General features: G+C 37.1%; 5 protein-coding genes, 1 long non-coding RNA gene and 1 pseudogene across 12 annotated transcripts; 3 read left to right on the top strand and 4 right to left on the bottom strand.

The window, feature by feature from the left end:
• Positions 1–164: 164 nt before the first annotated feature.
• LOC104712472 (SUMO-conjugating enzyme SCE1) lies at positions 165–2415 on the bottom strand. The gene is made up of 5 exons (XM_010429375.3): positions 1650–2415; positions 1434–1517; positions 795–947; positions 577–690; positions 165–477 (listed from the first exon to the last, which is right to left on the bottom strand). The coding sequence occupies exons 1-5, from the start codon at positions 1716–1718 to the stop codon at positions 415–417; spliced, it is 483 nt and encodes a 160-aa protein (XP_010427677.1). The 5' UTR covers positions 1719–2415; the 3' UTR covers positions 165–414.
• A 195-nt stretch (positions 2416–2610) lies between these two features.
• On the bottom strand, positions 2611–6708 carry LOC104712473 (FT-interacting protein 3 pseudogene; annotated as a pseudogene). 6 transcript variants are annotated; one of them, XR_015566957.1, is made up of 3 exons: positions 6277–6708; positions 5293–5356; positions 2611–5189 (listed from the first exon to the last, which is right to left on the bottom strand). The product of XR_015566957.1 is annotated as an FT-interacting protein 3 pseudogene, transcript variant X3 (transcript). The 6 variants fall into 6 exon arrangements; XR_015566955.1 differs by having other exon boundaries at positions 6057–6424; XR_015566958.1 differs by having other exon boundaries at positions 6010–6299.
• Positions 6709–8968: 2260 nt separating this feature from the next.
• On the top strand, positions 8969–13688 carry LOC104712474 (uncharacterized). The gene is made up of 9 exons (XM_010429380.3): positions 8969–10396; positions 11040–11180; positions 11362–11739; positions 11860–11964; positions 12087–12227; positions 12590–12793; positions 12900–12992; positions 13090–13201; positions 13301–13688. The coding sequence occupies exons 1-9, from the start codon at positions 9770–9772 to the stop codon at positions 13342–13344; spliced, it is 1845 nt and encodes a 614-aa protein (XP_010427682.2). The 5' UTR covers positions 8969–9769; the 3' UTR covers positions 13345–13688.
• A 252-nt stretch (positions 13689–13940) lies between these two features.
• On the top strand, positions 13941–15690 carry LOC104712475 (uncharacterized). The gene is made up of 4 exons (XM_010429381.3): positions 13941–14314; positions 14451–14996; positions 15155–15220; positions 15326–15690. The coding sequence occupies exons 1-4, from the start codon at positions 14192–14194 to the stop codon at positions 15383–15385; spliced, it is 795 nt and encodes a 264-aa protein (XP_010427683.2). The 5' UTR covers positions 13941–14191; the 3' UTR covers positions 15386–15690.
• Positions 15691–15736: 46 nt separating this feature from the next.
• LOC104712477 (squamosa promoter-binding-like protein 15) lies at positions 15737–17561 on the bottom strand. The gene is made up of 3 exons (XM_010429382.3): positions 16989–17561; positions 16579–16718; positions 15737–16489 (listed from the first exon to the last, which is right to left on the bottom strand). Exons 1-3 carry the CDS (start codon positions 17303–17305, stop codon positions 15930–15932), a joined length of 1017 nt encoding a protein of 338 aa, XP_010427684.1. The 5' UTR covers positions 17306–17561; the 3' UTR covers positions 15737–15929.
• Positions 17562–18535: 974 nt separating this feature from the next.
• LOC104712478 (uncharacterized) lies at positions 18536–20396 on the bottom strand. Its single transcript, XM_010429383.3, has 2 exons — positions 19753–20396; positions 18536–19146 (listed from the first exon to the last, which is right to left on the bottom strand). Exon 2 carries the CDS (start codon positions 19091–19093, stop codon positions 18665–18667), a length of 429 nt encoding a protein of 142 aa, XP_010427685.1. The 5' UTR covers positions 19094–19146; positions 19753–20396; the 3' UTR covers positions 18536–18664.
• Positions 20397–21386: 990 nt separating this feature from the next.
• On the top strand, positions 21387–22401 carry LOC147939087 (uncharacterized). The gene is made up of 4 exons (XR_015566961.1): positions 21387–21581; positions 21708–21807; positions 21887–21972; positions 22068–22401. It is a non-coding gene; the product is annotated as an uncharacterized LOC147939087 (long non-coding RNA).
• Positions 22402–22496: the final 95 nt, after the last annotated feature.

A 22496-nucleotide genomic window follows, 5' to 3' on the forward strand; every position in this document is an offset into this window, starting at 1 on the left:
AAACTTCCCAAGATTCCTCACACTAAACACTAAAAAGAACTCTCCATCTCCTGTGCTCAGTGTTCTGCTTGGTTTAATAGCTTTCATAGTTTTGGGGATTCTTGTTGCAGCTTATTTGTAATGGAGAAACTTGTACTTGGTAGAATTTGGACAACAAAGTTAAGTGACCAGAGAACATAGTTATGTATTATAAAGAAGCAACACCAACTGAATCCAGTACCAAGAATATTAACAGTTAAATAGAGTGACAAAAGAGAGTTTTCATCGAAAATAAATAGATTCCAGGAGTCTTAAAGGTGCCAAAATGAGGAGTTTTCATTCACCCAATGACATCTAAACACAATCACAATGACACAAGACGAGAAAATATTCAGAGTTTTGTCATCAGTTTTGGTGTCTTCTCTTTTTGAGGTTTTAGACAATAGCAGGATACTGCTTGGACTGCAGCTTAACCCTTTTCTTGTACTCAACTGGATCCTGCACAATCACCAACACAAAGTCACAATCACTCGACGTTTAGTTTCCATGTTTCAAAACCTATTACAAAATATTTATATTGGTTTCTCTAAGGTGTACCTGACAGAAGAGATGATAACCATCAGTCTGTGCAGGGTCAGCGGGATTAGGCGTGTCAAGTAAATCCTGAATACCAACAAGAATCTGCTTCACGGTGATGGCTGGTCTCCATCCCTATCGATATACAACATAACAAAAGAGAGCCTGAGTTAGGTACAATAAAGCTGGCTTTGTTCATGGAGAAACGCAAAAGAAAGAAACAGAAGAGAAGTACTTACGTAATCCTCGTTAAGGATGGAGAGACAGACAGTTCCAGATGGATAGACATTAGGGTGGAAAAACCCTGTTGGGAATTTGCATTTCGGAGGTTTGCTTGGATAGTCCTCACTGAAGTGCATCGTTAATGGAAAGAAACCACCTTCCCAATCAGTCTGCAACAGAGTCAAAATTAGCAATGAAGATTAAAACTAACAATTGCTCTTGTACTAACTAACACCCTTATTAACACAGCAGAGTTCCAAATTCAGTTTCATTTCGAAGAACAAAGTTTAATGCATCAATACAGAACATCACAAGTAAACAAGGAGATACACATTTACTCTTTCTACTAGCATTTATTCATATGAAAGAAACAAACAGAATAATCACAAAAGGATCAACAAGCGAAGAAACTAGTGAAGCATCGAACTTTGAAGACATAAAAGCATCAGAAGATGGTAACTGGTAACACAAAGACTTTACAGTCGAAAGCAGAGATGGTTGAAAATCATAAACCCTAAAATTTCAGAATTCATTAAAATGGTTTCTATATGTACCAATCAGGAGCTGACAGACATATAAGTAAAACGAAGCAGAGGTATAGAGTAAAAAGACATGAACCCCCTAATTTAAGGATTGAATAGTTAAATAATACTTACCCCAGCTTTACCAGGTATAGTGCAATGCCACACCATTAGATTCACAGTACCATCAGGCCCCGTCTCTGGCTTAGCCACAAAACCCTAAATTTCACCCATCACAACAACAAGAAGCAAAACCCAATCAGGAATCAAACAAAGCAATCAAAACAAACCCAAAACACATAAATTAAGAAGAAAAAAAAAACGAATTGGAAAAAAAAAAAAATGACGAACATGAGGATGATTCTTCCTCCACGATTTCCTCTCTTCAGCTAAACGACCACGAGCGATTCCACTTGCCATATCTCTCTCTCTCTCTCTATAGAATCTCACTCTTTCTCTATAAGTCTCTCTCTTGTGATTTGGCTTCTCAAATCTCTATCTCTCCTATATAATATACTTCGAAGAAGAAGAGAGATTGGGGAAAAAGGGAGAAGAAGAAGCGAAAAGGAAAAGTTACATATTTGCCCCTAGTAAAAAGGTTAAAGAAAGGGTAATCGGAGTATCCTACGGTCCAGATTTCACGGCGAATAAATGTCCTTTCGTCCTAAACTCCTCCACTTTAATGGATATTGACCGGTCAATCATTTAATTTTTTTTTAACCCCAATTTATTTTATTATCAAAATACTATAAAAAAAGACGTATAATAAATAAACGAAAAAGTCAATGGATAAATGTGGCGTGAAACCTACGCGATGAAACCCCAAAAAAAAAAAAAAAAAAGCTACCAAAAAAAAGATTCTACTTTCTATCGTATCCCATTTGTCACGTGGCCCATTACCAATTCTGGGCCCATTGTCTTTCTCTCTTCTTAACCCTTAAGCTACCTTCAATTATTATTCCCCCTTCTTCTTCTTCTTATTAATGTTGGTCGGTGTAGAATAATAAGATTTGTTCTAATCAACAACAAATGTTGCAGGTAACTAACCAAACTTGTTTTGTCAGCGAGCTAACAGATATATATAGGCAGAGAGACTATGACTTAACCTATTATATTGAAGCTAACAGATATATTCCCAATATGACTTTTTTTTGGTTATAAGTTTATTAAAAATGTGTTCTTTTTCTTACCAAAAGACCAAACCCATTATCAACATCTTATCTCACACCACGGCAACCAAACCGCCTAAAGCTCCAGCGATACATATAGGCAGAGAGACTATATAACTTTTCTAACCAGAGACAAAAACATCAAAACCACACAGATACACACACTTCTTTACTACTTTTCAAACAAAAGTTTTCAAAAAAAGGTCTTAAGAATGTTAAAAGACAGACGAAGACATCATAACCATTACCCAAAGATACCAAAAGAAAAAAGAAAAAAGTCATCATGACATTTTTAAACAAGGACAAACTAACAAGTCTGGACGAATTTTTCTTTCAGATTGGTGGTAGCAGCATCTCAGAGCATGCAATCAGTTCTTGCAGGAAGCCTCCTGAAGAAATTAAGAGGAGGAGAAGGTAGTCTGTATCTGAACCTCGGATGTCTCAGAACATAGATTCCTATCAGAAGAGCCACAACCTGGAAAGGTGTCACATATAGAATCACTGCAGCAATCAAGCAGAATAAGACGAATAGCGCTGTTGCACGCGGATCACGCCAGCTTAGCAAAGACTGTACCCTCTCTCCTTGTGTTGCAAGATCACCAACCACTGTCTGAATCCTCCCAGCAATACTCCTCAACCTGTCATACCTCATCCTGACAATGTCAGATGGTCGGGAAGTAGGAAATGTGTCGAATTCTTCATCAAGCTCGTCCGGATGGGCTGAATCAGCGTGAGACAGGCGTGTGTCCATGTGAGGAGGATGCCTCGGTCTCCAACGGTAATACCAGACACCGATCAGGAAGAGGTAGAGGAAGATGGTGGGCAAGATCAGTTCCGGATATAGCACAAGGATTATGAACAAGAGATGGATCAAGACTGTTGTGATCGGATTCTTCCAGTTGCAGATCTGTTCAAACCATTTTCCTACTGCGATTAACCCACTCAAGACTCCCATGATCCTGAAAAAGTTTGCTTTGCTTCTCCGCATACTCCACATGTGAGAACCCACATCAAGCATATACTCAACTACTTCTTTCCTTAGTGGCGGTTCTGCTCGTGTCAGCCTCATCGACACAATCTGAGTCGCTTGGTGCCTCAAGTTATCAAGCTGGCTAACCGTTAGAGGATGGATGTAGTGCATCTTCGGCAAGAGAGGCAGTGAGTACATATACATCATGTTGAGCAATGAAGAGCAAGTGAACCTCACAGCCAAGTGAATTTCTCCCATTTTCTTCACTCCGTTGGGATGAAGCACCAAAAGAGGGTATGAATGTGTGTAAACTCGATCAGTCTCGAGAGTAGAAAGCCTGATTCTTACCTTCCCAATCCTTGAATCTTTTGCTCCTCCGTTCTTCTCAGCTCCATGGAGATGGCAGTTATCAAAAACTCCAACTGTGACCACTGTACACGGATCAAACACCTCCCAAGTGTACTGCTCGTTCCATCTTGGGGTAAAGCTGTCAATGATTGTCCGAGTTCGAATCCATTTCTGTCCGTATTTCGCCACACAATACGCGTCGGTAGTTCCCCTACCGTCTTTAGTCTTCATAGGCATCAGACCCGTGGCATTTAGTATCCCCAATTCTAGCACACCGATGTTAGGCTTCCATAGTTGCTTTGCTGTTGGTCTAAGGTCACTGCTGTAATGCGTAGACTCATCAAGAACGTGGTACCCTCCTTCCAAGCAAATTCTCATGTGAATCCTACTAGCGAATTTGGTCTCCTTCTTCTCTCCGTCGACCATAATATGCTTCTCGAGGTTATACCACCTGCTGTTCACCGGTCTGTGGTCAAACCTTCTGTCCAAAAACTGCAATGGTATGGCACATCTGCCCAAGACTTCATCTTTGTTTGGAGCAACTCTGTCTTCCACGCTGAGGATCAAAGGTTCCTCAAATGGCTCTGCGGCTACAAACATCAAATCCTCATTCCACATAGGATTAATAGTCCTGCTTTGAGATACTCTAGTCCTCAATGCCTGGTTTCCCATAATTGCCTTGACATAAACCTCAGGATATCTCCCTTTATCTCCCGGTATCAAATCTTGAGCTTCAATAACATTAACTCTGAGGTACCAAAGCTTAGGAGAGAGGTAAACCTTGGAGCGGATGTTGGCAAGAGCATCAGAACCACTAACAGTTGCAGCATCGGAGTGCCAAGCTTCAGGGAAAGCTTCATCAGCTTGAGTACCAAACCAAACAGCAAGCATAAGCTCTCCCCTAACTTTATCACTTTTCCTATCCTCAAGCCTATACCACTGTGGCGCGAGGGGACTATCAGGAGGAACTCTCTTCGGTACTTCGTTCAAATCAAAGATAACACGACCAATCAAATCATCTTTGACAACATCTTTATCCTTGACAGTAACTTCAAGGAAAGAAGCTTGAATCCTATCTTTAGAAAAGGCGAAAACTTGATTCCACTCAGGGTTAGATTTCTTCTCGAAATGGCGTGTGGTTCCTTTGTAGTTGCCAAGCTTAACCTCAACGTAAGGGTCACAACTACCAGTCAGGTCTTTACCAGGTAACTCCTTTGCCTTGACTACACGAACGTAAAGATACTGCATTTGCTCAACAAGGTCATAAGTGCTAGTAAGCTTATCACCAGAGATTTTGCCTCCACCAAGATGAGGTCTCGTCTCCTTCAAGGAGAAATCCTCAGGAGGTGGTCTCTGCATCTTTGCAGGCTTTGAGAAAGGTTACAGTACTACTAAACAAAGTTCCTGCACAAAACCAAAAAAAAAAAAAAAAAAAGAAACGATTGTTAAAAACATTTCACATTCAAAACTGCTAAAAAAAAAAAGGGTAACAAAGATTTAGACTTACAGAGATTAATCGGTGGGTGGATCGGAGAAGACAGCTCTGCTTTCTCTACTTCAAATCACTAGATCTGACACAGACAACACCATTTTAAGATGAGTTAAGTGAAAAACAGAAAAAAAAAAAGTTGAAGAGAATGCAGAGAAAACAGAAAAAAAAAAAAAAAAACTTGGGGAAAAGATTCTCGAATAAAGCAAGCATCAGTATATTACAAGTTTTTTTATCTAGATCTTAACACACACACAAAAGAGAACCTCGTTAGTATCTCCCAGGCAGAATCATCTAACGGCACAAAATCATGAATCAAAGGACAAAAAGAGAAAAGGTCATCGTTCAGAGTTCAACTTCATCGAGAGAAAACACACTTGTTAATTTTTTTTTCTTCTGTAATCTCTTCTTTCGAATTTTTGGTTACTCGATTCAATGAGAGAGAGAGACACCAAACACAGAAAACGACAGAGATAAAAAACAATACCACACAAGGAAGGGAAAGAAAAAGAAAAAAAAAAAAGCTGAGAGAGAGAGAGAGAGAGAGAGCATGCGAGTTGGAGAAAACAGCCATTAGAGTAGGTTACAACCAACAAGAAACAAAATTTAAAAAAAAAACAGAGAGTCGCCACTACTAAACAAAAACACAAAAAAGCTCAAAATCCATGGAAGACAAAATATGCAGGGAAAAAAAGCAGTTAGGCAAAAAAAAAATCATCCCAAACAAAAACAAACCTTAGATCTTCAAAAGAAAATAAACGATAAACACAAGAGAGTCTAACCTCCATTTAATAAAAATACTCCCCTCTTCTTCCTCGTTTTTTTCAACCCCAATTAAATTATACAGTATTTTTTTATAGTACTATAAAAGAAGAAGACAAAGTAGTAAAAAAAAAAGCAGAGGGAGATTGATAAGGGTGACTGGGGAAAGTTCTAGAGAGAGAAAAGAAATACTTGAAGAAGAAGAAGAAGGAGAGAAAGTTTGATTTATGTGATTTCTACCTTGTTCTCTTCTTGTCTTCTTCTTCTTCCTCCTCCTCTCTTTTTCCTTTTGCTTTTTTTTGTACAGTTTCCTTTCTTTTTTTGTTACTCGGGTCGGGTGGGTGAAAATTGAAATACCCAAAATAAATAGTAAAAAAAAAACACACGCAAACTAACAAGTGGGGGTCTGTCTATTAAAAAATAAAAATAATAATCACGCAAGACATACCCTTCCTTCCCCGTTTTGAACACGTGTGGTTTGAGATATACGACGGTTCTGCGTAATCCTTTCAACGGTGGTCAATTTTTAAACTAATCCCTTTATGGAAGTTTTAGCCAGTCGAGTTATTTCATAATCCCTTTGTGTTATTCGAATAATGCGATTATATCTGGCCACTTAATAAGAGATTAAAAAAAAAACATTGTAGAAGAAGAAGTCTCATTGGATTCCTCGGGTGTACCGTTTTAAGTTGAAGCAATATACGCAGCATTACGCACATACGTTTATTGTACCAACAAAGACGTATTCACTTTGCTTTTATTTTTGGACCCCCCCTTGGTCCTTACTCCTTACTAGTATTACATTACTACTAACAACAACTTATGGTCCCATTTCTTTTTTTTCTTTTTTTATCTTGTTCTATCTGTTCTTTCTAATCTTTCTTTCAAAATTTACCTTAAACGTCTAAACCTCATTCACGATCATAATTCTTACAATTATGTGGTTTTTGTGTAATAGTCATGTGCATGTTCTTTTCTTTATATATGATCTTATCTCCGGTCATCCAAACAAACACACAGATATGTCATGTTGCAAGCAAGGTCACTACTCTTGCTTCTTTTTCAACATTTTGTTTTTCCCGTGTTACTAAAAAAGAACATCCTGATGCGGTTAGGTGAATAAACCATAGAATACTTTGGGTATAATTCCAAATATATATGCATGATATATAGGGGTCTTTGCGTGGATGTTGATAAGTTATTTTATTATAGTAATGATATATCTAACTCATCTCATTCTCTCCTAAGTCGTTTTATAAATGTAAAAAACAAATACTATATAAACGTAACATTCAGTCGTCGTATATTTATTTCTGTAAACTATAAAAATTAAACACGATTATCTTGCTAACGACTAAGAGCTTGACTGGTTCTCCCGCTAGCTCCCGCAAACGCTGCGTTTGTGTTTGCGGACGGTTGCTAGCGTTTGGGACCAATCACACAAATCGCTCCCAGTCGCTCCTAATCACTCTCAACAGCTGAATTCCAAAAGCTGGTTCCCGCAAGCGTTTGCGGTTGCGGGCGTTTGCGTTTCAAAATTTCTTTTTTTTTTTGAGAAAAAACTTAAAACAGATCAATGATAATGAAATATATTTTTTATATATTTTTTACCTAACTATTTTATTCATTAAGGATGAAAGAAAATGAAGTACGGATACGATTGAAAATATTTAAAAATAAACAATTGGAAGAAAATAATATTTCAATTAACAATAATCCAGAAAACTTGATGTAAATTTAATGGCACATCACACATAAGTTCAAAAAAATCTAAATAAATATGACGTTTCATCAGAATTTTAAGAAAATAAGATTATTTGCGAAAAATAAAAACAAATCACGAGTGACTCTTCTCAACTCTCGTTTGATCATTACTATCAATGCAAATACTGCCCCACAGAACTTATTGAGTGTGTGAGATTTAAGAAAAAAGATCTACGATCTAAAACATATGTTTAGTCATTTATCAAATTACTTGATTAAAGTTTTGGTAAAAAGCCAAATGCATAAAGTAATAAGTATTTCATTATGAAATTTATTTATTTTTTTAATAATTATTTTAGTATTTTAATTATAAATCAAGTTTAATAAAGTTTTTGATATTTTAAAACATTTATATAATTATATATCACATTTATTATGTTCCAACAGCTATTGCACCTGCTGGTCAACCAGTCGTAAACCTCCCGCAAACGCATTAATTTTAAACTGCTAAACCAGTCGTTCAAAACGCTTAATAACGCTTGAAATCGCAATCGCCCGCTTCCGCAATCTCCCGCAACCGCAACCGCAACCGCAGCGTTTTGAACCAGTCAGGCCCTAATATATGGAGTAAAAAATAATGAGTTTAGAAAACCACGATTATGAATCCAAATATACGGACAAAATTGTCTATTTCCATTTCGTTATTACTTTTATGAAACTAGAGTTGAACTGGACAACCTTATATAGTACTAGTTAAATTACTTATGTTTTCTAACTGCTGCCTGTAGTAATTAATACTTATTAGTATTTCACTATCTGCGATTAGTATATAATTTATCTTGATTAGTATCCCATTTATTATAGTTGAATCGAAATGGTCTCGATCGTGTTCTTGTGGAACCTTTCACTGCTCATCAGAGGCCGTACGTCTTTTACTTTTTTCGTTCTATCTTTATATATGACGTGCCACCGATTAAATTAAGCGAGAATGCTTCTGCCCCAAGTATTTGCTAACTAATTTAATCAAAAGTATTTGCTGCTTTACACGGTACACACCAATAATACTTCTTTTTAAAGAATAAGATCTTGGTAGTCGTCGCGAATGACACGTGTCCTTCATGCTTCCCTCGGATTTCCACCGTTTACCACCGACTTAGATTATCATCCAAATATTGTGACAAATGACAAGTGTTTACAAAGAAGACAAATTTTGCTAAATTAACACTTTGTAATCCATTATCTTATCACACATCTAACAAAAGAATTATATACTAGTAGGCTTGCAAGACAGAGAGAAATATATAAACAACTCTTTTTATTTATTTTTCGATTACAGATAGAGTGGTTAATGCGTTAAAACTTTCTAACCTCTTTCTCCAGAAGTTTAAATACAACGTTCACAGTAGCAGTAGCTGTTTTGTCTCTTTTGTGTAACGCATGTCAACTTTGACATTTTGGACTGCAAACATCTCAAACGTTCACGGTACTTGTGTTGTGTCTTGTGTGCTTTACAGTTCGTGGCTTCAACGATTCTCTTTTTATATAGCTAGTTGTGTTTTTTTTCCGTCACCTGGTCTGCCGAAACTTCCCATTTTTTTTGTCCTCTTTTATTTCCATAAAACATCCAACAATCTTAATTAACAATGGCAACTTACAACAATAGTAGTAATGTTTAATTTTGTTCTTAACAATGTTTTAGGTAACAAAGTAGTAGTAGTACTGTTTATTTTCCCTTGACTAAAGAAACTATGATTATTACCTTTATCTTTAGACTGCGTTTATGTCCTAACTTCTTACACTAATTGGCCTAACTAAAAAAATTAAATGCGAAGTGCATTCATTTCGATGGGCCTCATTTTATAGTATGACTTATTGTTATCACCGTTCATCTGACGTGTCAAAACACCGATCAAAGGTTAATCTACTCGTTAATCCAACGACCAAAAATAAGAGGCGTACGTTACTTAACTTACACGTGCACACACTGTAACAGTCGCTCTCTCTCTCTCTCCTCTTCCCCTTCAATGAAATGATTCGTCACCCAAAGAAAGATCTGCAACTTCACCACCACCGGACCAGTCTCTCTCTCTCCTCTCTCAATCTCTCTCTCTTTTACCTCCTCTCGCGACGAATCAATCAATCAATCATGACTGAAGAACAAGACCTCATCGACCAATCACCACCACCACCTTCAGCACCCGACCCTGAACCAAACCCGAACCCGAATCCGAATTCAGTTATCCATCCGCGGCGTGTGTCTTTCGAGCACGGTCTCCTCCCGATCCAGAAACTCGTTTTCACCGACCCGATCCAAACCCTAGCTCCTGTCAAGCAGAAGCTAGCCGATGCCGCTTCTAACAACCGCGTTGGATCGGCTGCAATCGCCGACGTTCTCCAGATCTCCGGCGACCATGCGCGTCTCGTTCTCGAAACTCTTGGTTCCGTTCTTCATTCCGAGTCCGACCCTCTTGTTAAGGCCAAACCTGAGGAAGTTGATTCCGTCGGAGCTGATTTGCGGGATCTAATTTTGTTTCTCTACATTCAATCGTATAAGAAGTTGCTTCCTAGGACGCATAAGGACTCCGCCGCTGTGGCTGATGTGTGGCCATCTACTTCAGCTTTTGATGGATACTTGTCTGCGTTATCGCCAATTCAGGCAAGTTTCTTTCTTTTTTTTGGCTCTCTCATTGTAATGCGCCCTCTAATATGATTCAAGCGCGTACGATCTATTTGGTATTGAAATGTTAATTTGTATCTGGAGTATGGAAATTGGGACGTGGTAGCTCTATTGACGGACTTAGAGAGAATACCTTATTTTCGATTTTTGCGGATTCACTCGAAGCTAAGAGTTAAGCAAAGTTGGAAATTTTGTGGTGGTTAATTGAATTTGATGGCGGTGGTATAGTTTCTGGATTTGTGTTCGTAATACTTCTCTACGGAGAAGATTCATGTGTTAGTGTTAGTAACGGTTATGGACTTATTGATTAAAATATGATGAACTATTAGTCTTCTTGTGGTGGAGGTAATGCTGTAACGCTATTGTATTGGAACCATGCTAATGTTAGTGATAAAGTTAGGTGTATCCTTGTATTTCGACCCAGTCTCCATTCCTGTGATATTCTGATTCCTGTTTGTGGTGTACTGGCATGGCTTGTCTATTTTCGAAATCAGTCATCAAATCTTAGGCTTTTTCAGTGTTTCCAACAGTCATTGTTCTTTGGTATGCAATTCACATGGGTCTAAACAACTTTATTGGAGTTAATAGTGTCAATTATTTTTCTTTTTCTTCATTTGTGCAGCTTGTTCGGAGCAATAGCCGTCGGTTTATGCCATCACAAGCTGATGATGAAGCTCATCAATTGTCATATCTGCAAAAACATTTAGCAAACATCATTTCTCTTCTTGCAGAGCCTGTTGAGGGAGAAGGAGATGAATCATTGGTAAGTTCTAATCTTCTTTATTTACCCGAGGATTGTCACTGTATATACTATACAAGGATATAATATCTGATGTTGGGTAATAATTTTGGACGGTATGAAAGAGTACATAAGTCTCAAGCTTGATGCTTATTCCATGATGGTTCAAACTAGTTAATTGTTTCCTTTGTCCAATATCCTTCAGGTTCTCTCTATGGAAACTTTTGAGCACCTGGGCTTTCTTGTTCAGTTTGGTGATAAGGGATCTGATGTATCTCCATTGAGCCAAGCTACTCCTTTTTTTGCAAATTCCGATCCCGATATGCCCGCTGTTCCAGTCCCCGCATCCCAAGTGCATGACTGGCTTCTGCAAAACATAGCTTCCGCGTTAGAAAGCATTACTGAGAAAATTTCTGGAAAAGAAAACGGGCCTTCAAACGCTGATCAAGATGATGCGATGTCAGATGTTGGTGATGCTCCGAACAAGGTTGTACCTAGTACTAGAGGCCCGTGTTTAATCGAGGGCGTCTCCAAGACTTCACTTGTTAAGCAGGCCTCCGATCTAAGGGGTAGATCTGTGAAGGTATGCTGTGAACAATTATCTTGCGTTTAATATAGTTGGACTATTCCTAACTCCATTTTCTCTTCTAGTCATGTACTCTCTGTGCAGCAGTGTCATCACCATGTTCTGTGTATTCTGCAGGTTGTCAATTGCCACGATTCTGTAATTTACCTTTTAGCACCATTGCGATATGCTACTGTGCATGGATGTTCTGATACCACTATAGTTCTGGGAGCTGTTGGCAAGGTATGAAAACAATGCTCCTTCCTTCTTTATCGAAGATAGTCAAGGAAATAATCTACAAGTTCTAATATCTGCCGACTTATAGTAGATGATGCAGCAACTCTATTTTCTGATTTATTTTGAAGGCACTAAAAGTTGAGCACTGTGAGAGAGTCCATGTGATTGCAGCTGCCAAACGAGTGTGCATCGCCAATTGTCGTGAATGTGTATTCTTCTTGGGAGTCAATCAGCGACCACTTATAGTTGGTGATAATCACAAACTACAGGTGAAGCTTTTCATAAGATTGAGGTTTAATTTACAAGTTTTATGTCATGCTGCTCTCAGTTACTTGTCTGATATTAAGGTAAATTGTGAAGCGGATAGACTTTTTACTAGCTTTAGTTTTGTTAGTATGTTGTTTTGGAAATGTAATTGAGTCGAGGGGTTGTCTGTCTCATTACGTTCCGCAGTTATGTTGTTGAAGAATTAATTCGTTAGGGATACCTATAGCCAGACGTATGCTTCAAGAAGGTCTCACTGTTTTTTATGAATAAAGAGCACGGGGATTGTTAGATATTGTTCTGATGATTATGGGCTTCCGTTGTTTTAAATTTTAAGTTGCTGACATTATTTTGACATTGTTTTCAGGTTGCTCCATATAATACATTTTACTCTCATTTGGAGGGGCACATGAGTGAGGTGGGGGTTGAGCCAACTATCAACAAATGGGACAAACCGTTGGCACTGGGAGCAGTGGATCCACATGACTCACTGTCACATCCTGCCGGTGTCGCTGATGCACAGGCTGAATCAGCTGCTTCTGTAGACCCTGATCAGTTTGTTAACTTTTTGGTACACTCTTTTTGTTGGTCTAACTTCTACTTCAATAACTGGAGATACTGTTCATGAAGCATCTAATGACTTGTTTATATGTGGGATCAATGTCTATGTGTTGCAGATCCCAAACTGGTTTAGCGGCGAGGATATTGGTTCGACAAAAGACAATCCATTTCCGTTGCCAGATGCTTATATGGCAGCTCAGCAGAGAAACGTATGTCTTTATTTCAGTATGAAACAATGTACTTTTCTTCCATATATATTAGCCTCTGATCTTGTAATTCCATTTTTTTCTTTTCTTTCATCATCAGCTTAAGAACTTTGAAGAAACAAGACGGTCGCTAAAAGAAGCACCTCTGGAAGAAAACCGGAAACGAGAGGTATCAAGTGCACTCCATGTGTATTTCAAAGACTGGCTCTACGGTAAGAACTTTCTCTCTAAATCGATCCCTACTCTAGTTTTCGTGCATATATTCTTTAGGTTTTTGACTTGTTTCTGTGTTTCTACGGCGTACCTAACAGCATCTGGAAATATAAGGCAACTCTACTGCCTACAAGGTGACTAATAATGAATAAATAGACCAGTTGGAAGACGTCTCGTTCCTGTAGAGCTCCCTCGATCATATTTGGCATATTGCTAGTGAAGAATCCCCACCAAGACAAAAAAAAAAAAGAGAAACCAGCCTGATTTGTAGTTTGGAACCAATACGCACCACGTAACTTATCTGCACAGAATACTCTCTTAAAGCTTTCCTTTAGATTATTTTTCTTTTTCTGCTTTGGTCATGTTTAATTTTTGTTTCTTTTGACATTTCCAATCCCCTCGTTTTTGAAAATCTCATCTTCAGATAGAGCATGATGATTTGAATTGTTATAAGTTATAACTTGTAAGCAAAACTTTTTTTTGAAATACTTGTCTTTGTCCACAAGAGTAGTCTACATGTTAGAAGCAAATTTCTGAAGCTCAAAACATTTCTCATATATGCAAAAAACTAGAAAAATGATTTTTATTGTAAAAACATGAAAGGACATGGAAGAGAGATATCAAAGAGCTGATCGTCTAATGTAATGCGTTCTCGTATAGTGTGAAGCTTTAGATCTCTAAAAAACTACTATGATGTAAGACCTCTATGGATATGCATAATAATCACAAACCTGTGTTGTATAATATGAGTCAAGACTTCGCTATGGAGGTCGAAACTATGTTTGGCACTCACTCTTTCAGTGTCAGACTGACAGATTCTTGGAACAATTGAGTTACCTCCTAAGATAAATTGTTTGGTTTCAGTGTTCTTCAGCGAAAAGACGGTAGAGCCGAACAAAGCCCATTTAGTACCCAGTTAGGCCCAATTAGTACTCTCTTCTTTCTTCCTTCTATTTTCGTCCTCCGCGTTGTCGCAAGCTCCGTCGGGAATGGCAGAATCGACGAGAAATCTGAGTGGCCTTGGAGGAGGAGAAGCAGAAGACAATGATGACTACATAGGAGACTTATCTCAGTTTATTCCACCTGAACTTACCCAGGCTTCCAAAAGAAAGGTATTTTTTTCAGAACAAAAGCTCATGAATTAGACGAATTTTGTGAGATTTTGTGATTATATTTCAATTCATCTGCCTTAATTTGGAATTCAAAACCTAGTTCATGTGTTGATCATATGAATGCTTTTTTGTTCAGGAATCTGATAAGAAACCTGTAACCGTTGAACCATCACGGAAGAAGTTAAAGAATCTCAACTGGCACGAGAGGCGAAGATTAGAGAAAGAGAAGAAACAAATAGAAGAGGATGAACAGACATTGGCTCGTATTGTAGACACTCCTATTGGTGAGTCTAACAAAGGGTTTCAGCTATTGAAGCAAATGGGTTACAAGCCAGGTTCTGCTCTTGGTAAACAAGGCTCAGGTAGGTCTGAGCCAGTGACCATGGATATTCGAAGATCAAGAGCCGGTGTAGGAAGAGAGGATCCACACAAGGAGAAGAAGAAGAAAGTGGAGATTGAGGCGGACATTGAGAAGAGAAAGGTTGATGAAATGTTGGAGGATTTCGGGTCTAGACAGAAGTCTCAATGGCGTAATAAAAGAGTTGTGATTAACTTTAGGAAGGCTAAGGCAGCTCTTGATCAACTTGAGAATGTAGAAGTTGTTCCTGAGAAGAAGACCGAGGAAGATGAGGATGGTAAGCCTGATGAAGAAGAGGAAGAAGAGGAGGAGATCACTGAAGAGGTATGTTCTCCTATAAAAAACAAGAGTTTGTACCTTTTGGTGTTTATGTTGTCTCTCAACTTTATGACACTAATGTAGTAGAGTTCGAGGCTATCGGTTGAGCATTTGAGATTCATCATTGTTCTTTAGGCTGGCTAATTTAGCTTTACTGGTTGCAGGATTTGCAAGAGATATTAATGAAACTGAGAGATGAACATCGGTATTGTACTTTTTGCGGGTTCCAGGTAATTGATTGCGTTCAAGTTTTCTTTTATCAATGTTTTTTCTCAACGCTAAATGTTGAGTTTGTGTAATTGTACTGACATAAAATTTCACAATATGTGAATCAGTATGAAACGACTGAAGCTCTTCTATCCAATTGTCCTGGCGTAAATGAGGATGATCACTAGATAAGTCATAGTAGTATGGTAGCATGCCAACACATATCAAGTCTGCAGAAGTTCAAGTGAGGTTGATAATTCTCTGATGTGGCTGAAGAGGCAAGATACAGAAGAAAGACTGTTTGCAGTTGCATAAGCAAGTAGGTGAAGAGGTAAACACTCAAAGAACTTTGTAAGGACTTGCTAATTCCCATATTACCATATGCTTTGATAGATAGTAGGATGATAAAAGCATGTGGAACTCTGATTTGATCAAACAAAATTTATGTTGATAATGATATTGATGTTTCAATCTGATATCCAAATTAAGTTAACCTATGTTTCTATTTGATGTAAAATTGTAAACATAACGAAAATCAATAAAAACAAAGGGCTTAAAGTTCAAAAGCCAAACCCATTAATTAAAGTAACATCCAAAAGTAGCATTAAACAAAAAATTGATAAGATCTTGAGACTGTCAAGTCTTAGTAGCAACCTTCCACAGAAGAAGCTCTTGGTGGAGCTGAACAAGTTATATTAAAAGAAAGTCTTTAAAGGGTGAAATAGAAAGGACTCAAAGAGACCAATTGAAATGATGTGGAGAAGAGTCATAAGCTCTTGTGTTCTGAGGTTCCATGTATTGCCTCAGAACCTGCTGGTGAAGAGACAACTCGAAACCATCCATTGTGGTGACATTGCTTATCTGGAACTCATCTGGCGCAGAGATTTGACTCGGTCCCAACACAGGAGACATGTACTGATGGTGGCTTAAAATGGGCGGTGGCTGAGCCAGTGTAACCCTATCGACGGTCATAGAGTCAAAACCTAAAGATGGTCGCCATATATTGGTTTGTGTCTGAAGTTGTTGTTGCTGCTGCTGAATCGGGTTTGAGTTTGAGTTTGACAGAAGAGAGAGAGCACAGCTCGAGTCTGTGCTATTGTTGTTGTTCATCATCTCTGGACATGTTATAGTAAAACTTGAGCTTTCTTGTGAGAAAACATTCATGAGTTGATGATGGCTTTCCTTAACCGGGTTAATTTGCCAAGGTCCAGACCTTCGCATCACTGATCTTGCAGTTGACCACACCGTAGGATCTCCCAAAACACTTTTAATCATTGCAGCATTGGCGTTTCCTAATACACAAGATAATCAAGAACTTGTTTTTGAAGCATATTAATTGAGCTTAGAAAAAAATAAAAAGTTGTGGTAAAAAGGGATTAACCGTAAAGAGATGGAGCGATTCGAGTGTAGTGAGAAGTGAAAAGAGTAGTGGGTTGTGGCTTTCGTCGTCGTTCGTTATGACAAGCGAGTCTTCTGCGACAACTTCGTTTCTCTAAGTCAAACTCAGAAAGCTGGTGAAACCTGATTGGTATAAAAGTGAAGAAAGCTTCAACGAAAAGCAACATAAAAAAAAAAAAATGCATAAGACAAGAGACAAGACCACATAATAACTAGCTGTAAAGTTTTATTAGACCCTTCAATGACGTCAAGAGCCAAAAACCAAAAAGCTCAAAAGGAACATAAAACCTGAAAAAAGCTTAAAAAGCTATGGTTCCCTTGTGACTCTTCCGATCACCGGGAATGACAAACGAGTAAAGTAAAAAAAAAGAAAAAGAAAAAGAAGAGTGAAACCTGCTGCATTGTTGGCAAAACCTTTGATGAAGACCAGAGACAATGACTTTAGATGATTTAGAGTGAATGCAACAAACTTTGTGTCGTGAGTAATAAGCTTTTGCATTGCTTAGATCCATTTTACAACCTTCCACTTGGCACCTCGCCGTCGTGGTCGTAGTCGACGATTTATGACCTGTAACTACCCGGTTCTTGCTTCCGGATCCGGATCCATCCTCGAAGTAGATCTTCTGACCAAACCTGAGTCCACCACTGAGTGAAGATGACTCGGTGGAAGAAGCACCACCAGACTCGGTTCCCCCCATCAACAACTCCATTATGGTTTTTTTTTTTGGTTTCTTGTTTTACTCAGACAGAGAAAGAGAGGCTTCTTCTCATCTCTCTCTAAAAAGTAAACTACAGGACTCTGGAAATAGAAAGGACAGAGGAGAAGTAAGAAAGAAAATGTGGTTTTGCTGATTTTAGATGTTGCTATCTTTTAAAAGATCAGAGAGAGAGAGAAAAGAGAGAAAAGAGAGAGAAGAAGCTGACAAAAGAAGAGACACTCAAGAGTGATTGACACTAGTCCACGACAGCTACGTGTTTTAGCGTTTGCGTTTTGTGATTTTTTTTGTTAATGAACAAATAAAACACAAAAGGGGATAAGAATATTTTCTTCTTCAACGTACTAAATGATATCCTTAAACGAGACCAGGGAACATAACTATCATGTTAAATCTTGCTATTTATTCTAATCAAACTATTATAGTGTAGTACTAGTAGTTTTCTACTCCTAAATGTATAAGTACAGCCTAATGATGCTAAAATAACAAAATAGTGACCTTTATTGTAGTTTGTACAGATGAATAGACCACAGACCTATAAATGGATGGGTTGTTTTAACTAAACTACTTCTAATTAAAGAGAAACAACAACTTTATTAGTATATGAATATGAGGATGATGGGCACCTTATGGAACAGAGTGTTGGAACTCAACTAAGGATGTGACTCTTTTAAAGGAACTAGAAGGTTGTTGGTTATTGCTTTCCTCTAAAATTATTTTATATGTTTTCTTATTTTGCTAGTGTTAGATTTGTTCTTCTTTTCACAATATCCAATGCCATATCTTTCTTGATAATTGAAAAAAACACAAAAACTATATAATTTTTGCAAAAAGAGAGAGTATGGGAAGTTAGATTTCATAGCCATATCCCATATGTATCCATCAGAAACTGTGTACTTGAATTTTCATTGGGTTGTGTGTATCAGTTTGATTTTATTCCTTTTTGCTTTATACAACTACAATCTGATTTCCAAAATTCTTTTTAAAAAATACAATCTGAAAAAAGCTTAATGCCCCCCTAATCTCGCTTGACTAACTAAATTTACAAATCTTCTTACACAGTATTTTCCAAGTCTATTGTTCTTCTTTAGTCTTTACTACTCTGAAACTTTACTTTTTCACTTTCCACAACTCATAACTGTTGCATTTTTTCATAGCCGTTAAAGAGCATTTTTTTAGGCTCTACTTTTGTTCACAAGAGAGGTAAGAAGAAAACAAGAGCAATGTCCTAAAAATCGAAATTTTGATTCCATGTAGTGAAAACCAAAATGCACCCCGCATTAAACTTGGGTTTCTAACAGCAAAGGTGTAACCAAACAAAGAACACCAAAAAAGGTGGTTTCAAGAGCGTTTTCAAACCCCATTACATTCAAAAACAGCTTCAGCAGCTCGTCTTGGTTTGTTCTTCCTTCTGCTCCCATTCTGCCTAAACCCAATAGACAAGGATGATTTCGTCGAATCATCTGTGCTTGATTTGGATCCTATAGCATTCTCTTCTTCGGTTAGATTGCTCTCTTTAGACTCTACTGGTTTCTTCCTCTTCCTCCCATTCCCTGTCACATCTTCTTTACTTGTTACTGAACCATCATCCTTCTCTTCTTCTTCCTCTTCTGTCTTCTTCTTCACTAGCTCTTCTTCCTCTTCTCCCTCGATTTCATCTTTCACCGGCTTCTGTGGCCTCCCTCTTCTCCTGTAAGCTGGAATCTTCTCTTCCTCACCGCTTCCTCGATCTTCTCTAGCAGAAGCGCTCTGCCTCTTGCCTTTTCCTCTACCTCTTCTCATAACTCAATTCAACTCCACCTAACCAAAAGGCATTAAGCAACTAGACAAGAAACCTGCAAATCAAAAGGTTGCTTTTTTCAATCAGATTTAACTATATAAGCAGTAACCGAACATCAAGATAAACATTAGTTCAGAACAAAAGATACAACAACACAATGAAGGTGAACTTAATAAAATCAAACAAGTACTAAAATTTGTTAAAGACAGCTAAGAAAATGTGAAAATCAATTTCATTTTTTCAACATGCACAAAACTGGGAGATAATTAGTTTCGGTCTCGGATCACACATTATAGGAGGAAACTATTCACTGAAGAATAAACACGAAAGCAAGGTTCCATTTGCATGAATTACAAGTAAAGAGAAGAGCTTAATGGACAACTAACATCCAAATACAAAATTACTTTCCAAAAAGGTTTGAACAAAAGACAACAGTTGAGTTGAGTCACTAGACATTGAACAAGTTGATATCTTCAAAAGACATATCCTTTCAAGCTCAACAGAAACCATAAACTAAGCCACAAGTAACTTTAATCAATTATCTTCCACAAAAACTAATTGCATGAACAAGCACTAGTTTTAAACTTGTTCAAAAACAGGCAACACATGATTCATTCACTACGCACCACCAAGAGAAAAAGAGAGAGAGACAGAGACACACCTGTGAACCCATTGGTCAGAATGAGACAAGAAAACCCAAAAAAGACCTGTACAAGCTTTCTCTTTTTATTTATTTATTAAAATCTTATCTTGGGGGAGGGTTTTTGAATCGATCTAACTCCACCAGTTTCTAAAACCCAAACAATGTAAAGTTAGTAGGAAGAGGAAAAACCCAGATCAGAGCAGATGGAAACAGAGGAATCGAAATCAAAATCGAATAAAAATCCAAAGGGATAAGACTCTCAAGTTAAAAAAAGAAAGAGATCTAAGGGGAATGAGAAGAAAGAGCAACAACAACAACTTAGTGTTAGTTGAAGAAAGTGTCGTTGAAAGATTAAAGTTGATTGCTTTCAAAAGGCTTTTTTTTTTTTTCTAACTAAGCTTCGCTGTGAAACTTATAGAAGAAAAAAAAAAACGTAAGAATGACGCTTTTATTCTTTCTTCTCAGTTCCATCTCACTTAGACTGACTCAAAATATGGATCTTAAAGTAAAGCCCGTTGAAGATGGGATACGGCTTTCACCCACGCGCATCACTTTAACGCGTGCTGTCACATTCTACTCGTTTTCGAACTTAGGGGGTGTTATTGGATTAAGGATTTTAATAGATTTTAATTAATCCAAGACATTAGTGGATTTAAAAGTCTAATGCATTTGTGTGGACTTTATAATGCATATAAGGTGGATTTGAAAGTCATTGATAATGTATTTTTGGTGATTGTTATGGATTTTTTTTTAAAAAGTTATTGTTAGAAAAAAATATATATATATATATCCATAAACTGTGTTATACACCAAAATTATATTAAATTAATAACACCCAGACTTTTACACATGTCATGGAAAACTTGAATTAAACTGTATTTGTTTTCAATCGAGATTTTTGATGTAATTAAAGAACCTAGATGTCATGAACCCAGAAAAGAAAAAGTAAAGAACACAGAAAAAAATCTCAAAAATAACACAGATCTGATGAATAAGTGTGATTATATACAAAAAGTTTGAGGAGGAAGAAACAGAGATTGAACCCAGAAAAAAAAAAGTGTGATTATATCATAAACCAAAAAAAAAAGTTATAGATCATGAACCCAGAAAAAAAAAGTTAAAGAACACAAAAAAAAAATTCTCAAAAATAATACAGATCTAATGAATAAGTGTGATTATATAAAAAAATTGAAAAAAAAATCAAACAATAATATATCAAAGGCTAAAGATCCATCTAGAGAGAGGAGAAGAAAATGAAATGATTGAGAAAAGTGTGGTATTGTGTTTGTTCATATTTTAGAAGCAAAGTACGTTGAAATCTAAAATCACACAAAATCCAGTAGATATTGAATAACACTAGATTTTAATGGATTTTTTAAAATACCTAATTGAATAACACCTGATTCTCAAATACATCAAACTCCTTTAAAAACCACAATCCAATAACATCCCCTTACTGAGTTGGGTTTTTTTGGATGAAGCTAAGCGACAGCTAATAGCCTAATACACATAGCCGCGTTGCGTTAATAAGAAAAAGAAGATCAAAAGATCTTTTTCCCCGGGCTTCTCCTTTTCTTTTTAATCTTTGGGCTTTGGCCCATTTAAGTTTTTACTTTATATATTTATATTAGCATAGTCTTGGGAAAGAGATTGATAAACCCTAGCCTTTGAATCTAGCTGTTTTAGTTTAGGAATCCAAGTTTGAAGGGTTATTTTCTATTCGATTGTTTGGGATTTTGGCAGAGAGGATAATGATGATTCTGAACTGGCTAACCACCCGAAGAAGAAATAAAGCTTATTGTTATGTACGAGTACGAGTACGAGTAGCAATAGACAAAGTGAACGAGGTATATATATATATATATCATCTTGGAGCTTATAATTTATATCGGCTGTGAAATTGAATCAAGTTTTTTTTTTCAATTGCAATCTACTAATAATTTAAGCGTGGTATTTTCTATATGGTCTCTAAGAAAATTGAGATCTTTGAACGAGATAGGGAAGGTCACGTGGAGAAAGCTGCCAAGGAGCATGACGAAGCTAAGAAATATGTCAGCAGAAACGATATAGACAGTAGGACCAAAATTCTTCCCTTGTTTTTGTTTACGATGGTTTAATTTGATTTACAGCATATATGAATTTTGCCATGCAGGTGCCAAACTCGCTTTGAGGACGAAGATACTACACCAGTTATTAGCTGACAATTGTCAGGAAAGACTGCTTCTTTTTCGCGAACATGTGAGATTTTCTTCTTTGTTTTCCATCTCATTTATTTTATATATAAGCTAGTTTTATTAACATCGATCTTCTTCTTTTTCTTTCTTTAAAAACAGTTGGATTTTCTTGAAAGGATGCGATTGGAAATATTGAGAGAGCATGACGACGATCTCATCACCCACAGTCGTCCAATGCTTGTGTTTACAATTTCTTTTTGTTTGTTCCTTTTATTATTAACTTATTTTGTGTTTATCTAGCTCCTAGCTATAATTAAGTTACGAATGTGCCATGGAAGCATTCTCAAGTAACCATTGCATGGTTTACTAATTAGGCCTATCTCTCTAGTCTCACTCTCTATCTATATTACTAATAGAAATTAATTATCTATGTATTTCTCTCTATCCATATACTAATATTCTCCATTATATCAAAATCATCATACTTTTGTAATTTCTTTTTTTTTTAATTTTTATTTTAAGCGAATTGAAGTTCTAGTCTCTTCAAAACATTCAACAAAGGATTTTTTTTGTCACTAGATTGATCAC

Source organism: Camelina sativa, chromosome 9 (assembly GCF_030686135.1).
Source record: "Camelina sativa cultivar CO46 ecotype springtype chromosome 9, ASM3068613v1".
Lineage (NCBI taxonomy): Eukaryota > Viridiplantae > Streptophyta > Magnoliopsida > Brassicales > Brassicaceae > Camelina > Camelina sativa.

Bases quoted from the DNA above. Each gene is read 5' to 3' on its own strand.
- LOC104712474 (XM_010429380.3), top strand. From the start codon at position 9,770: ATGATTCGTCACCCAAAGAAAGATCTGCAACTTCACCACCACCGGACC. The intron at 11,181-11,361 runs GTAAGTTCTAAT...AATATCCTTCAG, and splicing joins GAGAAGGAGATGAATCATTG to GTTCTCTCTATGGAAACTTT. The intron at 12,794-12,899 runs GTACACTCTTTT...TATGTGTTGCAG, and splicing joins ATCAGTTTGTTAACTTTTTG to ATCCCAAACTGGTTTAGCGG.
- LOC104712472 (XM_010429375.3), bottom strand. From the start codon at position 1,718: ATGGCAAGTGGAATCGCTCGTGGTCGTTTAGCTGAAGAGAGGAAATCG. The intron at 948-1,433 runs GTAAGTATTATT...ACTCTGTTGCAG, and splicing joins CTATACCTGGTAAAGCTGGG to ACTGATTGGGAAGGTGGTTT. The intron at 478-576 runs GTACACCTTAGA...GTGATTGTGCAG, and splicing joins GTTATCATCTCTTCTGTCAG to GATCCAGTTGAGTACAAGAA.
- LOC104712478 (XM_010429383.3), bottom strand. From the start codon at position 19,093: ATGAGAAGAGGTAGAGGAAAAGGCAAGAGGCAGAGCGCTTCTGCTAGA.
- LOC104712475 (XM_010429381.3), top strand. From the start codon at position 14,192: ATGGCAGAATCGACGAGAAATCTGAGTGGCCTTGGAGGAGGAGAAGCA. The intron at 14,315-14,450 runs GTATTTTTTTCA...TTTTTTGTTCAG, and splicing joins CCCAGGCTTCCAAAAGAAAG to GAATCTGATAAGAAACCTGT. The intron at 15,221-15,325 runs GTAATTGATTGC...TATGTGAATCAG, and splicing joins GTACTTTTTGCGGGTTCCAG to TATGAAACGACTGAAGCTCT.
- LOC104712477 (XM_010429382.3), bottom strand. From the start codon at position 17,305: ATGGAGTTGTTGATGGGGGGAACCGAGTCTGGTGGTGCTTCTTCCACC. The intron at 16,719-16,988 runs GTTTCACTCTTC...TATACCAATCAG, and splicing joins TTTTGCCAACAATGCAGCAG to GTTTCACCAGCTTTCTGAGT. The intron at 16,490-16,578 runs GTTAATCCCTTT...CTTGTGTATTAG, and splicing joins AATCGCTCCATCTCTTTACG to GAAACGCCAATGCTGCAATG.